The sequence below is a fragment of the Argiope bruennichi genome, chromosome X2 (genome assembly GCF_947563725.1).
Source record: "Argiope bruennichi chromosome X2, qqArgBrue1.1, whole genome shotgun sequence".
Lineage (NCBI taxonomy): Eukaryota > Metazoa > Arthropoda > Arachnida > Araneae > Araneidae > Argiope > Argiope bruennichi.
The window spans coordinates 42,795,128-42,817,708 of NC_079163.1; the positions used below are offsets into that span (position 1 = coordinate 42,795,128).

The window sequence follows — 22,581 nt, forward strand, 5'->3', positions numbered from 1 at the left end:
TTTGTCTCTCTCTCTCTTTAAATAAAACATCCCCAAGACTTCTATTATTTTGTTTTCTTATTTCCTTTTCTATTCCAGTTTCCAATTAGAGCAGCATTTACAATAAGAATTAATAAATTCTAACATTATTATTCACCAAAGTTTTTTCTCTCCATGGGATTCTTTTTACTTGCACATAATTTTATGCAATGTCATCTCAGTGGAAATAAATAAATTAATTAATTTAAAAAAATTTAAGAAAAAAATTTAAATGGTGCATTTATTAAATGAAAACGTTTTTTCAAAAATAAATAAAATAAAAAAGTTTTATGCCTATTTGCTTGTGAGTAATCAATAAAATGCTACAATGAAATTCAAATAAATGTACTATATAGTATATATATTGGAAATATTTTTTTTTAATTAAAACTTAATGCTACCCTGAAATTGCTTATCAGTCAAGACAGTTTTTCAAAGCTTTCATCATTTGTAAAAATTAAATAATAGCATCATTCATTGAAACATTTGATTAATGAGAATAAAAGAAATAAATCATTTAATTGTGCAATAATGGATATAATAAGGAAAAACAAACAGAAAATATTTATTAAAGTAATTCCTCAAAGTTAATTTTGAAAGAGAATAGTTGAAAAACCAAAAATATGCAAAGAAAAGTACTACCTGGGTATCTAAGCCAACAGTAAAAAGCATGAAGAAAAACAGAAATGCCCATACAGGAGAAACAGGTAACCTAGATATTGCCTCAGGATATACTACAAAAGCTAGTCCAGGACCTGAAAAAATACAACCAATCTTTAAGATATTATTTTCGATTAAAATTTCCGAAATTTGAAAGTTCAGGTTATAGGAACCATCGACCCATAATTAAAAATTACAATTTTGATATAAAAATGTAATTTATATAGCGATAATTAATTATTGTACCATAATATAATAAAAGAAATGATTATTATCTTGCATCAGAATTAAAATTTATTCCACAACAAAAGTTTTAAATGTATTTATTTCACAACCAACTAATGTTCCTTGCAATATTCCATACAAAGTAATGAGTGGCTAAATCTTGGATTCATTACAGGAAGGTCATGCATTTAAAATGGACTGCAAAAAGATTTGCTTCATAAACAAGATAAATACATGTTAAATCCATATGTTGAGATAGATTGTCTTCCAATTAGTGTTATATAAACGTTTGAAGAAGGCATGATGGCTATGATGTCATTCTCATCATCTGACCGCTGTTCAAAATTAGATGGTGAACTAACTCCCAAACAGCTTTTGTGTAGCTTCCCAACAGAACTTGAATTTAACAAATTGGATAGCCAATCCTAATATGAAACAAATAAAACACAGAAGAACAGATAATGTGAAACCAAATGGAAAATATTTTTACTTTTTCTAATTAAACCTTAACTATCAGTGAAAAAGTTAACAAGTTGTTATGCTGCTGTGCGATTTCATCTCCATTTTGGCTTCACCTTTTACTATGCGTAAAATAATAATTTAATAGAGAAATTTTATCAAAACGCTACAATTAACACAAATTTCTTAATTCTGCCTGATAAGCAATATTCATATACAGAGGACATTCTGCAGAGACAATGAAGAACTGCAGTTTTCCCTCTTTTGATTGTATCTAACTATAATCACTAATTAATTTTAACTATAGTCACTAGATAATTTTAACTATAGTCACTAGTTAATTTTAACTATAGTCACTAATTAATTTCATTTGGCATATTTCAAAGGAAATGCAAGGTATGCTGTAGAGAGAATAAACTTCTCACAGTACTACCGTTCAACTTAGTATTGACTTTGACTGCGGCATATGCACATTAATAAAATGCAATCATTTTCCTACACAATCTGAAGGAACAAAGGTACTATTGAAAATATTATTCCTAAAATGTTAGAAGTAGGATTTAAAATGTTTTTCATCTGCAGGATTTTTTTTATAAGTTTCAGATTTGAAAATAAATAAATAAATAAAAAAAACTGATAATTAATGATATAAGCATTTTTTTCCTACAATTGTTTTACAATTTAATTTTATTGCAATAATGCTGACAACTAAAGATTTTAAACAAATGTATTTTTTTGTCAATAAATGCTTTAATTCCATATAAATAATGAATAAATAATCATAAATTATTTCATAAGAAAATATTTAATGACTCTTTCGCGATTTAATGACACTTTTATTTTATAATATTCATTTTTATTTCATGCAAAGAAAGATTGTTGATAACCAAGAGTAGTAAGAAAGTTGCTAACCAAGCAGAGGGGATACGGGCTTAGAAACAAATGTTTGTTTTGGTGTGAAAATCTCTAGAGCCAGCCCTAGAGTTACCAAAATTCATCTAGGGGGCGAAATTTAAAATAATGACTCTGAATTAATATTGCCATGGAATCCAGAAAGATAGTAAAGATGAAATTCTAAATGTTAGAAAAACCCAATACTACATTTTCAATAATAAATTTGTATTTTTATTAAATTTGAAGGTGTTCTTATGAATTTGCCCACATTTCATGTCTAATTAAATCTTTTATTTTGACATATTAATATTTAACATATGCAAGTGGTGTTGTATTATATCATGGATCAAATTTAGAATAGTATAATTTAATTTCTAATTTTTGAATTTTAAACTGAATTCCTTCAACAAATATTTATAATACTACTCAGAAAGCATTTAAAAAAAAATTAATTATCTAATAACTAAAACTTTTAGCAAGAAAGAAACTTTTACATTTTCTAAATGAAAATCTTTAATGTCCTTGTTCCTTCAACAAATTTTACATACTTATAAAAAAAATGCCTGCATTCCTTGAAATTATTCTCAGATCATATGGTATTTGACTACACTTTTATCAGCCATTTGATTACTTTGAATGAAACAGAAAATCCAACAAAATAAGATGAATTTCTAGATTACACACAAAAATATAGTTAATCTGAAAAGGTTTTTAAAAATTAGCATTGACTAACCAACAGTTCATTTTCATTAAAAAGTTACTTTCATAAGTTGTTTCAAAATTTTACAAAACGCTTATAAATTTGAAAAAGAAAAAAAAAAAAATTAGAATTAATCTCTAGAATTTGTTTGCATTATAATGATGCTTTTATTAAAAGGCATGCACTTTTTAACTAAAAAGAAATTTAATTAAAGAGGAAACTGATTGGTGTTAATTTCAAATATATGTTAAATTATATTGTGATTCTTTTAACTCAATTTCTTTTATCACACATTTGAAAATATGGGAACAAAAAATTATCAACACACAACTCATTCATAAAAATTAATTTTTTAAACTTTGTTTCACAACATTTCTGTTTGAATGATTTTTTATACTATACTAAGAAACTGAAAATACTGAAGCTTTAAAAATATATTTAATACCTTCAGAAACAACATCAGCTACACTTTTGCCAGTTTCTTCTGCCATAAACCCAAGAAGAGAAAACACAACAAAACCTGCCAAAACACTTGTTCCACAATTGATGAGAGGAACAACCAATGAATCTCTGAAGAAAATATATATCACACAATGTCATAAAAATACACTAACATATTACTGCACAAATAAATAAATAAAAAAATTCGTGATACTGGTGAAAGCAAAAAACACAAAATATAAGGAATTAAAATAAGGAAGGGGAAAAAATTAATCAAAATAATCGTTCTTTACAAAGCTTGGAACCACCCTTGTATTCATGAAGTTTAGCATCCAGTTCTCTAACCAGATTCATTAAAAGAAGAGCTCAATTAATACATCAAAGTTAATTTTTTTAGGTTAATTCAACAAACTCAAGGCTGATTAAATCTTTATCTGAAGACATGAATAGCCTACATACTACATTATTTTGTCACAAAGTAGATGGAAGAAATGTATTCAGAAAATCGTTTGAAATGAAATATAAAGTTTGAGGGTTCTTTTTCTTAAAAAACTGTTTTCTATAAATTCCAAATATCCTAAAAGCGAATTATTGCAGAAACACGAATACTTATCAAACGTTTTTTAAGAAATAAATTTAACTTACAACAGTCTCACAATTATCCCTAAGGTGGTTGGGAAAAAAAAAAAAAAGTCGAGTTCATGATTAAGAAACTGAGTTTCTCAAAATTTTGCATAAAAAATATCAGTAGAATTTTTTTAAATACTGCATAGATTCTTACTCAAGAATGCTTTGAAATTATCAAATGAAGTAAAAATTAGTATAATAATATACTCAAAATACAGTTTTTAAATAAATTTCTGACATTTTTCGGATGTTTCTAATATCTGTAAAACGATGTCGCTTTATTTTATTCTCTTAAACCTGTTAACCGGGTAATAAACTTATATTCAATTCGTTTTGCATAGAAATATTTCGTCATACCCAGTTAACAGGTTAATTATTCAACAATATGTTCTTAACTTTATTTGAAAAATTGTTCTACTCTTTTAACTAAAATCAATATAAATAAAATTTAATTCTCAGAAAAAAACATTTGCATATATAAACCAACAGCAAATATATAAACCAACAGTAGAAGATACATGCTCATCTAAACTTGCAGAAAGAGTATTCGTCATATATATACATGTAAGCAAGTCATAAATATATACATGTATTAAGCTAAGTCAAGTCATTTCATTCTTGAGTTCATCAAAATTCTTAACATTATTTATGAAGTTTCTTTGCATATGAAGTCATTTTGGGAGGTAAGGGGAAAATGAGAACAAGGAGAACTCAAAAAGGAAAAGTCTAACCAAGGAGTATGAGAGAAAAAGAAGTTGGTAATCACTGATCTATATAATCAAGAGCAACTGAAAGCAATTGTAACTGTTTTATAGCCCAAATAAATGTTATATAAGAGTAATAAATTTTTAAAATATGAATTCATTCAATTCTAACTTTTGGCTGAAAAATTCTTTTTGTACTTGCTCATTAAGCATCAGAATAAACACAAGGCTTCTAAATTAAAGCAAAATATCTTATTTTTCTGGTTAAATAAATAATGCATCAGATTATATGCCACAAAAAATGACAGGAGATAGGAAAAAAAGTAGAAAGGGCATACGTTAGAGACTTCCTATTTAAAAATATCAATTATTAGACAAGAAATAGCCAAACATTATTTATTCAGCAATTCCAAGAATAAAAATAATTGTATTAAATTAAATAACAACAATTTGAAAGTTATCAATATCATAAAATCATCACCTAACTTCTATGTTTTTTTTTTTTTTTTACAGTGAGAATACAGATGCAGTGTGAATATCTATTAGCAGGGTAGTGTCTGAATTTAGGATAACATTTTTATTTCATTATTGCTATTTATATAACTAGATTAAATCAGGTCTCCCTTCTCTTAAATGAATTGTCAACATTTTATAATAGTTTCTAATTGTAAGACTTTTATCATTAATTATTACATTAAAATTCTTCCACATTCACTTTTTTTTTTTTTTTTTTTGAAGAAGAAGAAGAATTTCATGCAATTATTCCCTCTCATCAAAGAATGCCTAAACTTTAGATTTTATTTATAAAATATATTTTGAATTTAAAATGAATGCATTTTTTTTTTATAAAAGCATATTTTGAAGATATGCTGAAGGTATATGTATATAAATTCCATAATTAGACAACACTTCATTATATATGATCAACAATAAAACTCTTTAAAAAGGATTGAGTTAATGAATGAAAACAGTAAGTACGAAAGGTTTTGATACAATTTACATTAATTGGTCAACATAATTAAAAAGCTTTACAATTTTAATGGCATAACTACATATCAGATCAACATCATTTGAAACATGCTTTGCTTTCTTAGCACTGATATATTCACATCCAGAACAGAATATTCATACAGATATAGATTTTATCAATCCCAGCTGATTTTTTGATTCATAAAGAGTTTTAATGTTTATTTATTATTTCTTCACACAATCGATTGTTATGAATACCTAATATCTCAATATATTTACTTTAAATTCCTTCATATAAAATAAACTTAGAAACTTCCATTTGAATAAATAACAATTAAATCTTATTTAATCTCAATAAAGTACAAATACCTGAAAACAGAATTTTTATAAAATATTTCTTAATTATCAAGAATTTTTGTCAAATATTTTGATCTAATTATTTTTAGCTCAGAAAAATGAAATGTCAAATTAGAATAACTGTCCCTTTTTGACATATAGAACCTTCAATCAATTGAATTTTTTAAATTGTGAATTACAAAAAAAAAAAAAATCTGATCTGATCTGACAAATTGAAACTAAACAAGTGGAACGGAAAATGAAAGCTTAGTACTGGAAGCATTAAACCACACATTTCGATTTGCCAAATGAAAAGTATAAACAATTAAAATAGTGGGCAAAACTTAAGCAACTAGTAATTTTTCAACACATAATTATGAAATTGCAGAAAAAGGCTGTTTGCATTTAGGTTGTGAAGTAAATGCAAATATCAGGACCATGCTGTTACAGATGATGTGAAGATATGTAAAACATGCAAAGTGAGCACATGTAGTGCAAGGCAACATAAAAGGAAAATAGCACTTCTAGACATCTGCTGTAAGTGAAAGTTATGTTATTAGTTCAAAATAGCTACAAAAATCCATTAAGTTGACTTTACATAAGGTAGAATTATTGGAAAACTGGAAGAAGAGTGTAGTTTAACAAGTATTGCTGATAAGTTTGGAACTGACAAAACATCCACCTAACCCTAATATAATCCCTATACCTAATGTTTTCATCCCACTAACATTAAGAAAAGAGACCACTGGGGGGGGGGGGGGGCATGATGATGAATGGGAAAACAGAGCACCATATTTTTGACAGATTCAGTGGCTAGATTGTTACTATAATGCAGTTATGTCAAGGTATATCGATAGAAAAGAAGAGCTTAAATATATTTTTAGAAAAAAGCAGAAAAATAATTTGAACATAAATTATTTATTCAAAATATAACAACATTATAATCAAATGACACACTTATAATAATACGAAATATTTTCGAAAATGTTTTAAACTATTCAATGATACTATTGATATAATCAAACATAATAATTAAAAATATAAATACCTATAAACATTGTTGCTAAACTTATTGTAACTAGCCATAGTGAGTAAAGCACCCCAAGCTGCACCAACAGAATAAAAAATTTGTGTAGCTGCATCTCCCCAGACCTAAGAATAAGCATATAATATTTAGAAAAACTTTAAATTATCTCAACTTCTAAGATAGAGAATAACACTTTGAAAATTAAGGAACAATACTTATACATTAAAATTAATATACCAGTAAATTTAACAAATTAAAAATGAACTAAACATTACTTTGTTTCTACAGATAATCATGTTTTATAATAAAGTTGAATAAAAAAAAAACTATATTACAGTAATTTGTAAATGGAAATTTACTTTTTTCAATATAAAAATATTTTTAAATTACTATTATAAAAATGGCAAAATATTTTTTTTTAAAGCCTCTATTTAAATAATTAAATGCCACTAAAAATTCTATTTTAATAGACAAATCAAAATAGCAATAAGATTCCCAGAAGACAAAAAAGCAAAGCAGACTTTCACAATCACAGTTTTTACAATTTTAAGAGCATTGCAATATCCAAAATAAGAAAGGACAACTAGTACAAATGGCAATCTATTCATAAGAAAGCATTTTTTGATTTCAGATAAATTAGAATCATAGAAGGCAAGTTTCAAAAATTTATCTAGTTCCATGCACATATTTCCTCACCTTGAAAAAGAAAAATTATAAAATGTATAGTGAAAAGAGAGAAAAAAAAGAAGGAAAAAAAAAGATTTTTAAGTATTAAAGTTAGAAGAATATTATCAGCAGATTATGAAAAATGGTAAATAAAATAATAATAATCAGAACAAAAACTATGGAATCATTGAATATGATTGTTTTCTTTAGCATAGTAAAGAAATAAAATGTCTTAAATAATTAAGTTCAGAAAAACATCAAAAGTGGAAAGTACTTCATAACCTTAAATAACCAATAAAGTTGTATGAAATATCAATTTCAAAATAGCAGCTGTTGCACCAAAAACAGCCTTCATTATAAAATACTGATTTTTAACATTAAACTGCATAAATTAGTATAATAAAACAATAATAAAGAGTTAAAATATTCTACAGGGTGCACAATCAAATTTCATTTTAAAAAATAAGCACTTTATCAACACTTTTTAAGCACCTTTAGAGAAAAACAAGAACCAAAATTAACATAGTATTTTTGATTATAAAATTACATGTTACAATACAATGAACTATGTTTGGTAGTTCCAATCAGTAATGCATTCAATTCCATAAAACATAAAATATCATCAGTAATTGATGAATATTTTTCACCAACATTGAAACTCAATTGTTAAAATATTTTTTATTAAAAAAAAACATTTTGTTTGAAAACTTTTATTAAAGCACTTTTATTGCATATCTACAATTATTTTAATATACTAGAGCTAAATAATATTAAGAATAAAACATTATATCACTATTTCATTACATTTTAATTCCTTGAAAAAAAAGGGGGGGTTACGCACATAAGTAAATAAAGCTTGGAGAAATAAAAATCATGCTAGTTTTTTTTAATATGTAAATTATTTTTTTTTTTTAGAAAAAAAATTGTTTAACCAATTTCTTTTAATTTTGTTCAATTTTCTCAATAACAGCTTTTCCCAACTCACATGATTTTGTTTCTAATGGGTCATTGATTTATTGGTTCTGGCTCAAATTGAACAAGTGCATTAGATGTTTATATTCAATAATTTCCTTTTCTAAAAGCAGTTTCATTTTCCATAAAGGCATCAAGAAATAAGATTCTACCTTTCTTTAAGTCTTTAGCAGTTATTTCTTCAGCCATCTGCTCCTACAAAAATATACAATATTTTGAATGGGCTGGTGTTGGTGGTATTCTCAATTATTTGATAATGTTTAGAGGGCTTTGCTACGCTACGTTACACAGTCTAAAAACGTGAAACTTGATATTTCCTTCAAAATTTCCATTTCAATATTTTTATCAATGTTGAATCCTCTTTCATCAAATGCTGGTTCATGAAAAACTATGGAAATAATTTTCAAAACTCTCCACAATTTCATAAATATATTGTCTTCAAAGAAAGGTTTTTTTTGTTTTTTTTTAAGCTCATCCAATTTTATTTTCTTGATATTCAATTCTTGACATCGAGCATAGAAAATTTTACTATCTGTATACTCCATGAAATATATATATATATCATGAGAATAGTATTCCAATAATCTTCATCTTTTTACCCTTTTTTTTTACATGCTTGCTAGTTTTCTCTCCCAAAACAACAATTTTACTGATACTTAGTTCACTGGATATTTATTCATTATGCATTCCATCATTTTTAAAACAGGATTTGGATATTTCTTTTGGTGGAGGTAAAGCTTTCACTAATTTGTCCCTTATTACACCAGCATTCACTATCTCAAATGCAGAACATGATGCATTATCAGAAAAATTAAACTGGCACTTGCTATTTAGAGAAAAAAAATTACCTACAAAATTCGGTTTCAAAACTTAAAAAATAAAGTATTACTATTACTTTACTAGCTTATGAATATTATATTCATAAAAAGGCAAAAGTGGGTCATCATTACAACAGAGAAACCGTTGAAAATGCCATGCAATACATGTGAAAATATTAGAAGTAGTTTCCCTAAAAATTTCTTACACACTCCCAAATAAAAGAAGTAATATCTACCCTGCATAAAAATTAGAGACTGGGCAACAGTATGAAAGGCACAAGTAGACAGATTCTTATTTTCAGGGTTCCGCATATGTGCATTTTATACTTTGCAGTGTTGCAAAGAAAACCGAGAATGTATTTTGGAAGTTTTTTTAATCAAAATTTGATACAAAGCTACAATTTTTCATTACCAATATTATTTATCAAATTTCATTTATCTAAGTTGCTGCATTTCCAGGTTATCACATTAATAATCACGCAAATATGAACAAACAGATGGTCGATTCATTAACTGAGCTGGCTCAAAAGTTGACATTCATCTATATTTTAGACCCTACAACTGTGTGCCAAATTTTACGGATTTAGCTCTTTGGGTTTTGAACTTACTGTGTTCACTTGCACTCAGACAGACAGACAAAAATTGCTGTAAATAGATTTCAATGAAAATTTGACAGAAATCTGCAACTTAGGCATTAAGACAACATACTAAACTACATCTGCCCAACTCATAGCATTACTATGTTCATACATATAATTGTATTGAATCTGAATTCTTTGACAATTTACAGTTCTTTCTCTTTCAATACTTCGTATGCAAGAAATAAAAGAGGATTTTTATTGGCATTTTTGATACCATGGATAAGAGTAACAAATGACTTATTAGCAAAATTAAAGCAGCATGAACATTTTGCTTTACTTGCTATTTTTGGAATCCTTGAACCATTCAGTGTAAATATATTTGATAATACACAGCAAATTAATTACACATTTTCCCAATATATTGTTAAAGAGTTCTAAATCTTTTTTGTGCAAAATTTCTTACAATAAAAATATTGAAATAAATCATGATAGCCGATTTCCAAAAAAACATTTAAATATAACCACCAAATGCTCCACAAAAATTAACTAGGGCAGAATTCTACAATTTGTTTCATATTCATATTCTACAATTTGTTTTCTGATATAAAATTCATAAACTGATTACAGAAGTCATACAATAATTTTAGTTATAGACAAAATAATAATGAACTGCTTTACAAAACACATATTAAAAGGAAGGGGGAAAAAAGTCTTATTTGGACCTCCAGCTGCATCATCAAAATGTAAAGCTGAATTATTCGCCTGTCTCTGCATAAATATATTAAAAAGAAAAAAAGCAAAACATTAATCTTTCTTTAGGATATGCTAAACCAAGATTAATATTTCCATCTATGGAAGAAGCGAAAATATCTTGCCATTGAAAGTAAGAAAGTTGGCTTATCAGAGTGCTGTAAGTATTATCCTTCAGAAACTGCCTTCTTCTGGCATGAAAATAAAATAGTTGATAAACTCTGATGATGAAGAATGAATTGTTATGAACCACTTGATATAATTCATTGGCATTATGCCAAATAATAATAATTAGCAGATGTCTTTTTTCATTTCAGTTAAAGAAGAATGTTAGTAAAAAAAAAAAAAAAAAAAAAAATTAAATATTGTTGTTTTTACTGTTACAACTTGCTCCAGGGGTGGGACAAGTTATAACAGCCGATTTATTTACAGAAAAAATATATATTATGCTAAAATCATTAAAACTGCCAAATGTTTCTTTTTTGTATATAATCAAGGAATAGTTGTGCACTAAAAATAAGCAGTTATAAGTGAATATTAAAGATTTTTCACTATTTTTAAAAATAGAAACATTTTTTTAAAAATATCATTACAACTAGCCCCAGCTCTTGGTGACCTCCAGTGCGAGAAGTGACCAATATCCATAAATTGCGATTCCAAAAGAACATTTTTTAACATATTAAATCTAAATTTCAGCAGCAATTAGAAATTAAATTAGAAAACTAAAAGCTAAGAAGTCATGAATTCATTTTAATATTTCTTCAATAAATAATTTAAATTTTAAAGTATAAAAATTTTAGAAACTAAAGCTTAATTTCTTGAAATAGATAATGCTTACTTTAAAAGTTAGCAACTTTTCCCACTGAGGGCTCAAATAAAATGAAATCCCATTCCATGCTCCAGGTAAAGTTAATCCTCGAATGAGCAGGCACAAGAGAACGCAATAAGGAAAAGTTGCAGTTACATATACAACCTACAAAAGTAATATTCATCATCAAAAATGCAGTTTCAGTTTTCTTAAGCAAAAGAAAAATTATTTAACAAAAATACATATAATGCAATTTTAAATTTAAATGATGAATATATAATTTTAAAATTCCAATACTTGTAAAAAAATTCATTTCATAAATGGCAAAAGAATTTAACAAATAAATTCTTCTTACTAATTACTAGTCCCTTATTTCATCCACAATGCATTCTAAAACAGACATAATTACTTTACTAACATTTTCATGTACTTGGGGTCACATACCCAGATAATAAAATAAAAATTCTCAGAGCCATTTTTTTAATGTTTTCCTCTTTCAATGCAATGACATGTGGATTAAGATGGATTGAAGGATTAAAATTTGACATATCAAATAACGTTAGGTGATAAACGTTTTTCTCTGATCTGAATATTACATACTGCTGAAGCTCTGCAGTTCATTTTCAACAATTTGTTTCTTACAGACTTAATTTCATTTCTTACATTACTGAACATTTCACACATTTTGTTGTAGTTTTAGGGGCAGTTTTCTGTAGTTACATTGCTAATTTACTAACTTAGACAATCAAAATTAGCAATTCTCTATAATCATAAACTATTAATCATATCAAAATAGGTTTTCTCATAACTACTATTCTGCACTGTTTTGTTTTTTTTGTTTGTTTGTTTGTTTTTTCTGTACTTTTGTTTACAGATAAATGATATTGTGATTTTCACAGCCTTTGCAAAATGAATCAATCCTACACAAGCCTAGATCTCTAATAAATAATCTTTTATCTCTGAAATCATATGCTAGGATAATTTAATACTATCATATAATATCACAGAAACAGACATGTATCCTGGTTGTCGTCTTTAAATTCTACTTCATATTTAAAAAAACAATTCATGTGCTTAATAGTCATAGATCTGATGGTAGTTGCTTCTAATTATATTGATTTTCATAAGCTCTTTCAAATCTGAAATGTCTTAAAAGATAATTTCAATAACATGGAATTAAAAAATTTTGGCTGGAGCCATAATACATGGAAATTAAATTTCTTAGTTTGAAAGCGCTTCACCAACAGCTTTATGTCCACTGAGCATTTCCTATTACAGCATTTATTTCTCGAGTATTTAAGTGCTTAAAATGTTTATTTAACTGCTCTTTAACTAAACATTTTTTTTAATTTATTAATGATCCAAATTTATTTAAAAACTGGAATAATGGCTTAAATTAGATATTATATTAAATGTCCCATCATAGGCAGCAAAAACAAGCTTAGTTGCATTGTTCTATCTATATTTGGAGATGTATTGGAGTACTACAATTGTTTTAAATGTGAAAAGAGAATTGACATATTTACAAACCACTATCTAGATCAAAGAGATATGGTACAAAGCTTCACCTAGATCTCCATCATAGAATAATTACTTTAATAAAAAAAAAAATGCATGAAAAGGAATTGAAGCTAATTAAATCCTAACCATATGGAAAAGGTTAATCTAGTTTTGAAAATAAATTTGAAACTTTTAGAGAAAAAAAAATGAGGGAGGGGGTGCAGTGTGCAAATATATGGGAAATTGCACCAGTATGAGAATGGCATATTCCAGTCCAAACCACATTGCCCAGCACCAAAACATCACTGATCACGGGTAACAGCAAGTTTAGCATTGTAAAAACAATTGAACTTTGCCTATGTCTACCAGCATGTGAAATAAAAATTTTAAAAAATGCCATTACAAACACACACACACACACAAAAAAAAACTTTATAATTTGCCAGACATCTGGAAAAGCAACGAACATAAATGCTACTGAATCTGAAAACCACTCAGCAGCTTAAAATAACTGCTACAATAAAGGACAAAGATCAAATTTTAAGCAGGGTGTATAGTGAGGAATTGCTGAAAAAATTAAGTACTTTTAAGCACTTTTTAAAAACAGTCAAAAAAATTAAGAAACTTTGTACGTATTTGCAAACATAAACTTGTGTATTAAGGCAAAATTAATTTTAAATATGTATTCTTTCAATTTTAATATTTCTGTATTTCTTTTATTGTAAAACAAATTGCGTCTTTTTGGCTTTGACAAAAATATAAAATGATCAAAATATCAATGCTTAAAAAATTAAGTCAACATTTATAAGATAAACAATAAAGATCTTTTTCATATATATTTTTTTAATTAACAACTTATCGGTTTATTTAGATGGATACATCATTTTTGAAGTAGTTGAGAGAATCATAACATAACCAAAGATTTTGTATTTGATTTTTATATATGCCACAACAAATAAGATTCGACATGGCTGGGATGGAAAGTGTAAATTTCATCCTGCACTAACTCACTATATTAAGTAATTTTATTCGCAGTCTAATAAAGCTATAAACTAAAACATTCCGGAATGGCTACCATCGTGAGACTAGTAAAATTGCCATTAAATTGACAATAGTACAATGTCATGTCCTAAATGAATTTTTTTGGTAATTTTTTAATAAAAAATAACAGCAGCATTCAGAAATAATCCAATAATTAAAAAAAAACTGTCTTACTTCTCAATTTTAGTAAAGGCCTTTATTACATTGCAAAAATTATAGAAAAATGTGATTGTACATTATTTTATGAAGAAATGAAAGTGCTTTAACAAGTCCTAGTTTTCATAAATAACAAAAACAAATTCATTAAGTTAAAAAAAAAATGAAGCATTTTTTAAAAGCATTCTTTAAAATTTTTTTAATTAAAGCAAAGAAAGCATTTTTTTCTTCTTTCTTCACAGTATTAACAGTGGTAAAATAACATGGTTTAATGATATGAAAAAGCAATGATTTTGTTTTGAATTTCCTTATAATTAAAATCATTGGTACAATTATTTTCAAAACTAATTTTTCAAAAATTACTAAAACTAAAGAAAAAAAATGTATTCATTCAAATAATATTGGTATCATCAAAGGGCTACTTTTTAAAACCTCTGAAATGGTGTAAAAATAAATTTTGTGCGATAATATGCCTTGATGTTAATTTCAAAAACACATTAAAATTCGATTTATATTTTTTACTTAAACTTTGAATTAAAATTTTGAAAAATTTGTTTTCTCCCAAATTTAATGCTCCTAATTTCAGTTGTTTATGCAAGGTATTGCTCTATCAATTAGAATAAACCCTTATTATGAAGACAGATTTTATTTGGAAAGAGAATTTCTGTAAGAGATATAAAGAGAAAAAAAAATCATAAAATGATAAAATCTGAGAACTGAAGTGCAAAAGTTTTGAAAAATTTTATTTCATTAAATCCCCTTGGTAAGAACTAAAATTTGGAAAGATTGAATCCACAAATAATAATTTTCAAGGGACATTAAAAAACATTAAACATTAGAACATAAAAAAAAAAAAAAAATCAAATGTTTTTACAGCAATTTCTCCATGTTCAATGTATATCTTGGGTGCATTCAATTCTTTCTTCTGCATTTTTATTTTTGGACCAATCTTTAACAACACATAAAAGGCTAAACATATAATTAACAGGCATAACAAATAAATTCTTCAATATCTAATAAACATTAAGATTTCAATGTTTATTTTTATTGCAACAAGTATAAACAGCAATTTGCATTGTTGAAGAAGAAGGAAGCGAGGAAAAAAAAAAAAAAAAAAGACTCAATAACCACTATTTTGATATATGGTGGAACCCCTGAATCTATTTCACCCTGGATTCCTTCTTCGAAATTCTTCCCTTTTGTTGATTTTCTTTCTTGATACATAAGATAAGCCTTTAAGCTTGCTATTTTATTACCATATTCAACATATAAAGAAATAAAATAAAACAAAACAAAATGCTTTACTCTTCTTGAGAAAATTGAGCACTTTTTAAGGACCCCTTTTCAAAATTAAGTAATTTTAAGATTTTTAAAATTGGTTGTCAAATATTTCAGCTCTTTTAATGACACTACACACCATGTTAAAAATTGTATTCGCATTCTGTTCTAAATGTTAGAACTTTTTGAAGTTTTAAGCATTATAGCAATTTTAAGACAGAGGTTAGAGAGAAATTGAGGAAGGCTGCAATGTTACAGGCTTTGCCAATGATCAAAATACTCCAACATATTTCAGTCCCTAAGAACATCTACAGTTTATAATCACATTAACATGTAGTAGAAATGGAATGGGTATTTTTCAGCTGCTACCCATGCTTCAGCATTAATTGATGACACCAGTTGTGAAAAAAAGGGCTGATGAAAACTTCCAAATAATTGATGACAGAATTAAAGTGTGTAGAGAGATATTGAAATCCAGGTGTAACCTTCTGAAACAATCACTGAGGGAAGGTAGAATTCTCAGAATATTCACTTCAATAGCTGGGAAGAGAAACTTTAGTGATGGAAAAGATGACAGATAGTTGTTGAGAAAAGAAGAATACTTTTAAGTTCTTCAAAAAGTGGTAATTTACATCTTAGGAACATCTTACTATTTTCTTGATCAGTACAAAATATCAAAACAATAATAATGAATATTTTCAAAAATGATTAAAACTTTCTATCTAAATTTGTAATGCTTGAGTGTGATGACATTGCTGTTAATACAGGTCATAATGGAATCATTATATGATTTCTCAAAACGCACATTACAAGATCCCTGCAGTGGATGATTTGTAATTTCACTATGGCATTTGATAGAACAACTGGCCCCCTTGGACTCCCTGGGCCAATTAACAAAATGTTCAGAAGCTGCGAACATATGTCAATTAATAAAATATTCCTACAATTGAAAAAAATGCCAGCCATAATTTTAGTGTGTACTAATATTGTCAATGGGATATTGAATGTTATTTCAGGACACAGCTCAGTGAGCCTCACTTATAAAAATTCCAGAAAACTGTCACAAGTCTGAGAACTCACAACTAACAATGGGATATTCCAACTTCACTTAAACACAAGAGAGGCATCTGCTTACGGGTAATATATGATTCATAATAAAATTTTATGTATGGTTATTTCATTAATAGAATTTCATCACATTAATTTTATGTTAAATGCAATCACACCCCATGGAAATTCCTCTTCACCTACACCATCTAAAAGTGTCTTACAGTACCACATCAGTGAAACGGGTTTATTTTTGTTTTTTTTATGCAATCAGGAAAAATATTTACAGCTATGCTCTAAGAATCACATAAAATGGAACTAGGCTTGTGTAAAATTCTTTTCTGCAAATGCAAGAAAATTATAATATCATCTGTATGTTAAATTTAAATATCATAAATTAAAAAATTCATTGCTGAATAACAGTTACAAGAAAGCCTTTTTGCATAATTAATAGTTCATAATTAAAGAAAATTACTAATATTGACTGGCTAGGTCAGTAAGAACTAACTGAATTCCAGTAAATTACAGCAAAATATATGAAATAACTTGTAAGTAAAATATTTGAGGCTACTGAGAGGAATGAAGTTGTAGTGCAAAAATTATCCAGCAGTGATATGCTAGTCACTAGATAGCTTTTGCCACATAGAACAGAACAACTACTTTTCAAAATCAATACTTTTTCGATCCACCCTAATATGTATTACAAATTGAACATTATACATTTTTATCAACTATAATCCAACACACTGATAAACTTTAGTACACAAATATTGCTGCAATAGACAATTTTTCTTATTTCTCTCAATTTTTTTGCAGTATTTAGGAAGTTTTTTTAAATATATGCAAATTACCACAGTTTCTACAAATTTTATTTCCCATGCCATTTTTCAATTATGATTTAAATACTTTGAAAACTGAAATCTGTAAAATCTCTGTAATATTAATTCTAAAAATACATTGTATTATTCTAACAAGAATCTTGAGTGCAAAAATTTAAATATGTTTTTGAACCTAAGGTGCAGAAACCGAGTGCTTAAAAATAAAAAAAAATTAAAGGGAGAGAAATATAAATTCCAAACTTTAATGGTACCCACATGAAGGTAAAAAAACTTTTGTGAAACTATGGGAAGATTTATTACAATCTCTGCTGTAATTAAAATATATTGGTGTTAATGCTTTAAATAAAATAAGAATAAAATGTACAGTTTATGATACTATCACATTATTGTGCAGCATTTAGAATTTCAAACAACATAGTGGCAATATTGTATAACATGTATGCTGTGCTAGCAGACATTTGATGTTAGATTACTGAATTTGGTACAAATATATTTTGGACAGTAAGAGCAATCTTTTAAAAATTTTAGATAAATTTAAAAATTTAACGAATTTTTGCATTCCTTAGCAATAACTTCTGAAGAGTGTTTGGAACAAAAATAATTTTCAAGACAGCTTGAAATTAAAAATAAATAAATAAACTATCTTTTTAATTTACTTATCATCAATTTTTTCCCCAATTTTAAGAAAATATAAAAAATATTTTTATGCATAACTTTCAAAAACACTTTTCATTGATGTAATGAAATTCACACCATTTTCATTGTTTATATAAAAATTTAATTGTGTATTTCTCTTCCATCATCGAAAGCTAAGGGAAGAAAATTCAACTTATTTTTACTCTTTCATAAATGAAGTGCACAAAAAGAAAGCATTGTAATTGTTAGTTTTGTGATTTGAACAAAAAATTTGATTTTGAGATTTTGTAGAATCTTATAAGAATAATCTTGCAGAAAAAACATTTCAGACTTTCCAAAAAACACCTTTTGGAAATATGTCTGCCTGTTTGTGAATAAAATAACTCAAAAATGCTTATAATTTATGAAAGATACAAATTGGTATTTAGTCTTTACATCTGTGTAGATTTCTAACAAAGTTTTAATGAAATCCATTCAGAGGACGTTTATCTGTCCATGTACAAATGAAACACAGTAACCACAAAATATGTCTGCCTGTTTGTGAATACAATAACTCAAGAATGCTTTTAGCTAGTTAGATGAAATTTGGTATTTAGTCTTTACACTTATGTAGATTTCTAACAAAGTTTCAATCAAATCCATTTAGAGGAAGTTTATCTGTCCATGTGCACAGTAACCATGACACAGTAACCACAAAATGGAAAGTTAGATTAATAAAATTTGGTACACTATTTCAGCATCTAAAATGTAGATCTGTATCATATTTTGAACCAAATCTGCCACTGGGATGATTTTCTTTCAATCAGCACATTCACATGCACATAAACAAAGGCTTACATAAATGAAATTTAATGTGTAATTTTATAACTAAATTGTAATTCTGGGTTAAATTTCAATCTCTCAAAAGAAGGTGGGGGCTCAAAATGTATACTAATTTTTCTTTACTATACTATGAAGCCTAAAACATTCCTATGCTCCCGGCCTTGCTCAAGTCCACAATAATTGCACGGGAGAAGAGAATAATACTTTCATTTGGGAGCATATAAGAAAGTTTTAGGAAGAATAATCCTGCTGCTTTTAAATTATTTGGCAATATAATAAACTTCACTCATTTTTTTCCATGAAATTTTTTAAGAAATCTGTACACAAAGGCTTTAGAGATATTATGTCAGGAAATATATATATGGAATGCTAAAAAATTATAATTACTTTTATTTAATTCTTTTTATCAGCATATTTTAATTCCGATACAATGCTATTGGATACAAAATGCATTGCATCATTTTGATGCTGAAATTAAATGCATATTTTGTATAATGGATAAAAAATAAATGTGCAGTTTTATATAACATATTGTGAGCAGTTATGTCAAATGAATTGATATCATTCAAGAAGTTCATATGAACAATGAACAGAAGAGATACAAGTTTGTTGAAATTACAGAGCTTAAACAGTTATCATAATTTGAAGTTTTAATTTATGTTTTTCCCTGGGACCATAAAGATTAAATTATGAGAAACAGATTTAATTGAAGCTAAGCACAGTCATTAGCTATTTCCAACAACCAAGCTGATTGACAAATGCAGCTAGTTTTGAATGAATGTATCAAACTTTTTCTAATTATTTTAATATGAATACAAAACAACAGAAAAAAAAAATCATTTCTAGGTGTGGTAAACATAAAGATTTAACATATTTGGTTATTTTTATTAAAATAATTAACAGTTATAATGAAAAAAAAGAATAATTGTACTCAATATTTTTGAAAAAAGTACATCACCTTTTAAGTGATCATAGAGCTTCAAAACTTATTAAGCTGATAAAGACATTTCTTAACTTTAAATTATATTTTTACTTTAAAAATTTAGTATGTCTTTAAATGAAAATAGTACAAAAATTTACAATGGAAACAACATAAAAACATATGATATTCTGTCTTACTTTGCCAGATGTTTTGATTCCTCTCATCATGCACATAAACACCAGAATCCAAGCAATAAGCAAAGTCAGAACTAAGGGCCACTGGAATCCACCTATACTCTCAATGCCCGTACTTTGTTTCAAAACTTTAAAACTGAAATAAAAATTCTGAATGAGAAAAACAAATAACTAGAAGTCACAATGATTATCATTTGGTATACAATCATCTATCATTCAGACTGATTTATAAATGAATATATAGATAGATAGATATTGGATATAACTTGATGTCTTTTGATAATACATTTAAAAATTTGTAATTTTTTTTAATTTAATGCTTAGATTCTACAATGTATTTAAATACATGATGTCCATTTTAAAAATTACTGACCCAAGCATGACAAACATAATTTTGAAAAAATGATAATGCCTGAATATTTAAGTAGTTTCCAATCCTATTATACATAATTAGTAAAATATTTTTCACACTAATTTTATTAATACTTAATATTTCCCAAATATAATCATGTAGTCCCACTATCTTGCCAAGATTATTTTCACACATATCATTTAATTGAACTTGAAATTCGCCAAAAATGTTTTAGAAGCGATTTTACATTTCACTTTATCCCTTTCAAGGTTTGGCCTCTTAATAGATAAGAGTATATTCAAAAGCATCTTAATAGATATTATACAATTAGTAAACAAAAAAAAAATGAGACACAGCTGTAACTTCATTATTTATTAGCACATCTGCACAAAACTGATGTTGATATTGAAATGATTCGAGGGGACAGGTTTGTTCCAATTGATTAACTGATTAACCAAGTTAATTAATTATTATCTCAAAAATTTTCACTCAATCAATTTATTATCATGATATTAACATGATAATTTCAAAAGTTATAAGGTTTTGAAAAAAAATGATGCTTCCAATTTTAAATTAATTTTATGAACTTTCAATGATAATTTGGAAATTATTAAATACTTCTTAAAAAATGTTCATTCATTATAAGAAAATTATCTTATTTCATAATAAATAAATGTATAAATAACAAAAATTAAATATTTTCTTTATGAATTTTTAAATATGAATGTTGAAAAAAGTGAACTGCAATATAATAAAATCTTTGGATGAGAGCAAAGCTGACAAGCTAAAGTGTAGGAAATCAAAAAATCATGTACATATCCCAAATAGTTTTTTAAATATTCACTTTTTGTGAAAATTTTGAAACTGTAAAATCCCCACAGTCAATCTGCAAGGCCTACGTTTTGAGGGACATGGGCCGGCCATCTGGGGGGGGGGGCACATGCTATGCACTGGGGCCCCAGCAAACAAGGGGCCCCCAACATGATCAAGAACTATACTAATGGTAATAGTGGGATGGAAAGAAAGGAGGATGGAATTTAACTGGAACAATAGATGGGTTTTGAAATATATGAAGTTTACAGATATATTTCAGTTTAGTGCAAGTGTACAACATATTATAAACATAAAGTATGGTCATTTACCTCACTTACTAGGTTAAATTGCATATATTACTTTGATAATTCATATTATAAAATGTTTATTATTATTAGATCTAATCATGTCCATGCCAAGGAAGTGTCTCTCTGGGTGTCAAGACTCGTTTCAAAAAAGAAAATTAATGGAAAAAAAAAAAAAAAAAAAAGCTAAATTTCAAAAAGTCTCGAGTATATCTGTTTTCTTATCTACGAAATAATTCTGGCATTGAAATTGCTTCCACTTCAGAAGTTCCAATTCAAGCTTCAATTTGCGAAGAAAGTGACTATTACAACAAATGTTTATATTGCTTATTTGCTGCATTTACGAAATGATGGGAAATTCTACAAAAGTATTTAAATATTACTCTTAAACCATTATGCGACACTCATTGAGACGCCGAAACAGATATGGTTAAAGCAGTGTATATGCAGTCTGAACAAACTTGTAATGCGCTAGAATTCAGTCATGCAAATAACAATAATACAGCGGTATCCAAAGCTAAAAGTCTATCGGATTCAATGCAAGAAATGACATTTATTTTATGTTTAATAGTTTGGTTTACAATATTGCCCAAAATTAGCACTATCCATAAACTATTTCAAGTAAAAATCAATTCTTCTTGACTGGGCTTTTAATTTAGTCAATAAAATTTAAATTGAAATCCAAAATTTAAATCATTTTTAGACAAAGGAAAAGCAATAGCACATAATTTGAATCTTTCAGAACATTTTCCTGAAAAACAAATTTGAAAAAGAGAAAAATTATATTTTGAAACAGCAGAAGATAAAATTATAGAAAACTCGATTGAGGAATTTAGATGTTATTTTTAACTCTGTAACTAATACTGTTGTTGTGCAAATAGAAGATAGATTTAAAAATATTTCAAATTAATCATAGATATAAAAACTTTAGAAAAACGTGAATTAGAAAAAATAAAAACTTTGTAACTTTTTATAATAATAATGTAGATGAAAACCTAATCCAAATCATTGTTTTGCTATG

At 26.8% G+C, this 22,581-nt stretch overlaps 1 protein-coding gene across 2 annotated transcripts in view; it reads right to left on the minus strand.

Moving 5' to 3' along the window:
- The window catches only part of LOC129960487 (sodium- and chloride-dependent glycine transporter 1-like), a 71,698-nt gene that overhangs the window by 42,496 nt on the left and 6,621 nt on the right, over positions 1–22,581 (minus strand). For both annotated transcript variants that reach the window (XM_056073956.1, XM_056073957.1), the window contains exons 5-9: positions 20,094–20,226; positions 11,686–11,820; positions 7,082–7,185; positions 3,402–3,526; positions 661–773 (exon numbers count right to left, since the gene is read on the minus strand). In XM_056073956.1, coding sequence (XP_055929931.1) covers positions 661–773; positions 3,402–3,526; positions 7,082–7,185; positions 11,686–11,820; positions 20,094–20,226 — 610 coding nt within the window. The remainder of the gene's footprint in view (positions 1–660; positions 774–3,401; positions 3,527–7,081; positions 7,186–11,685; positions 11,821–20,093; positions 20,227–22,581) is intronic.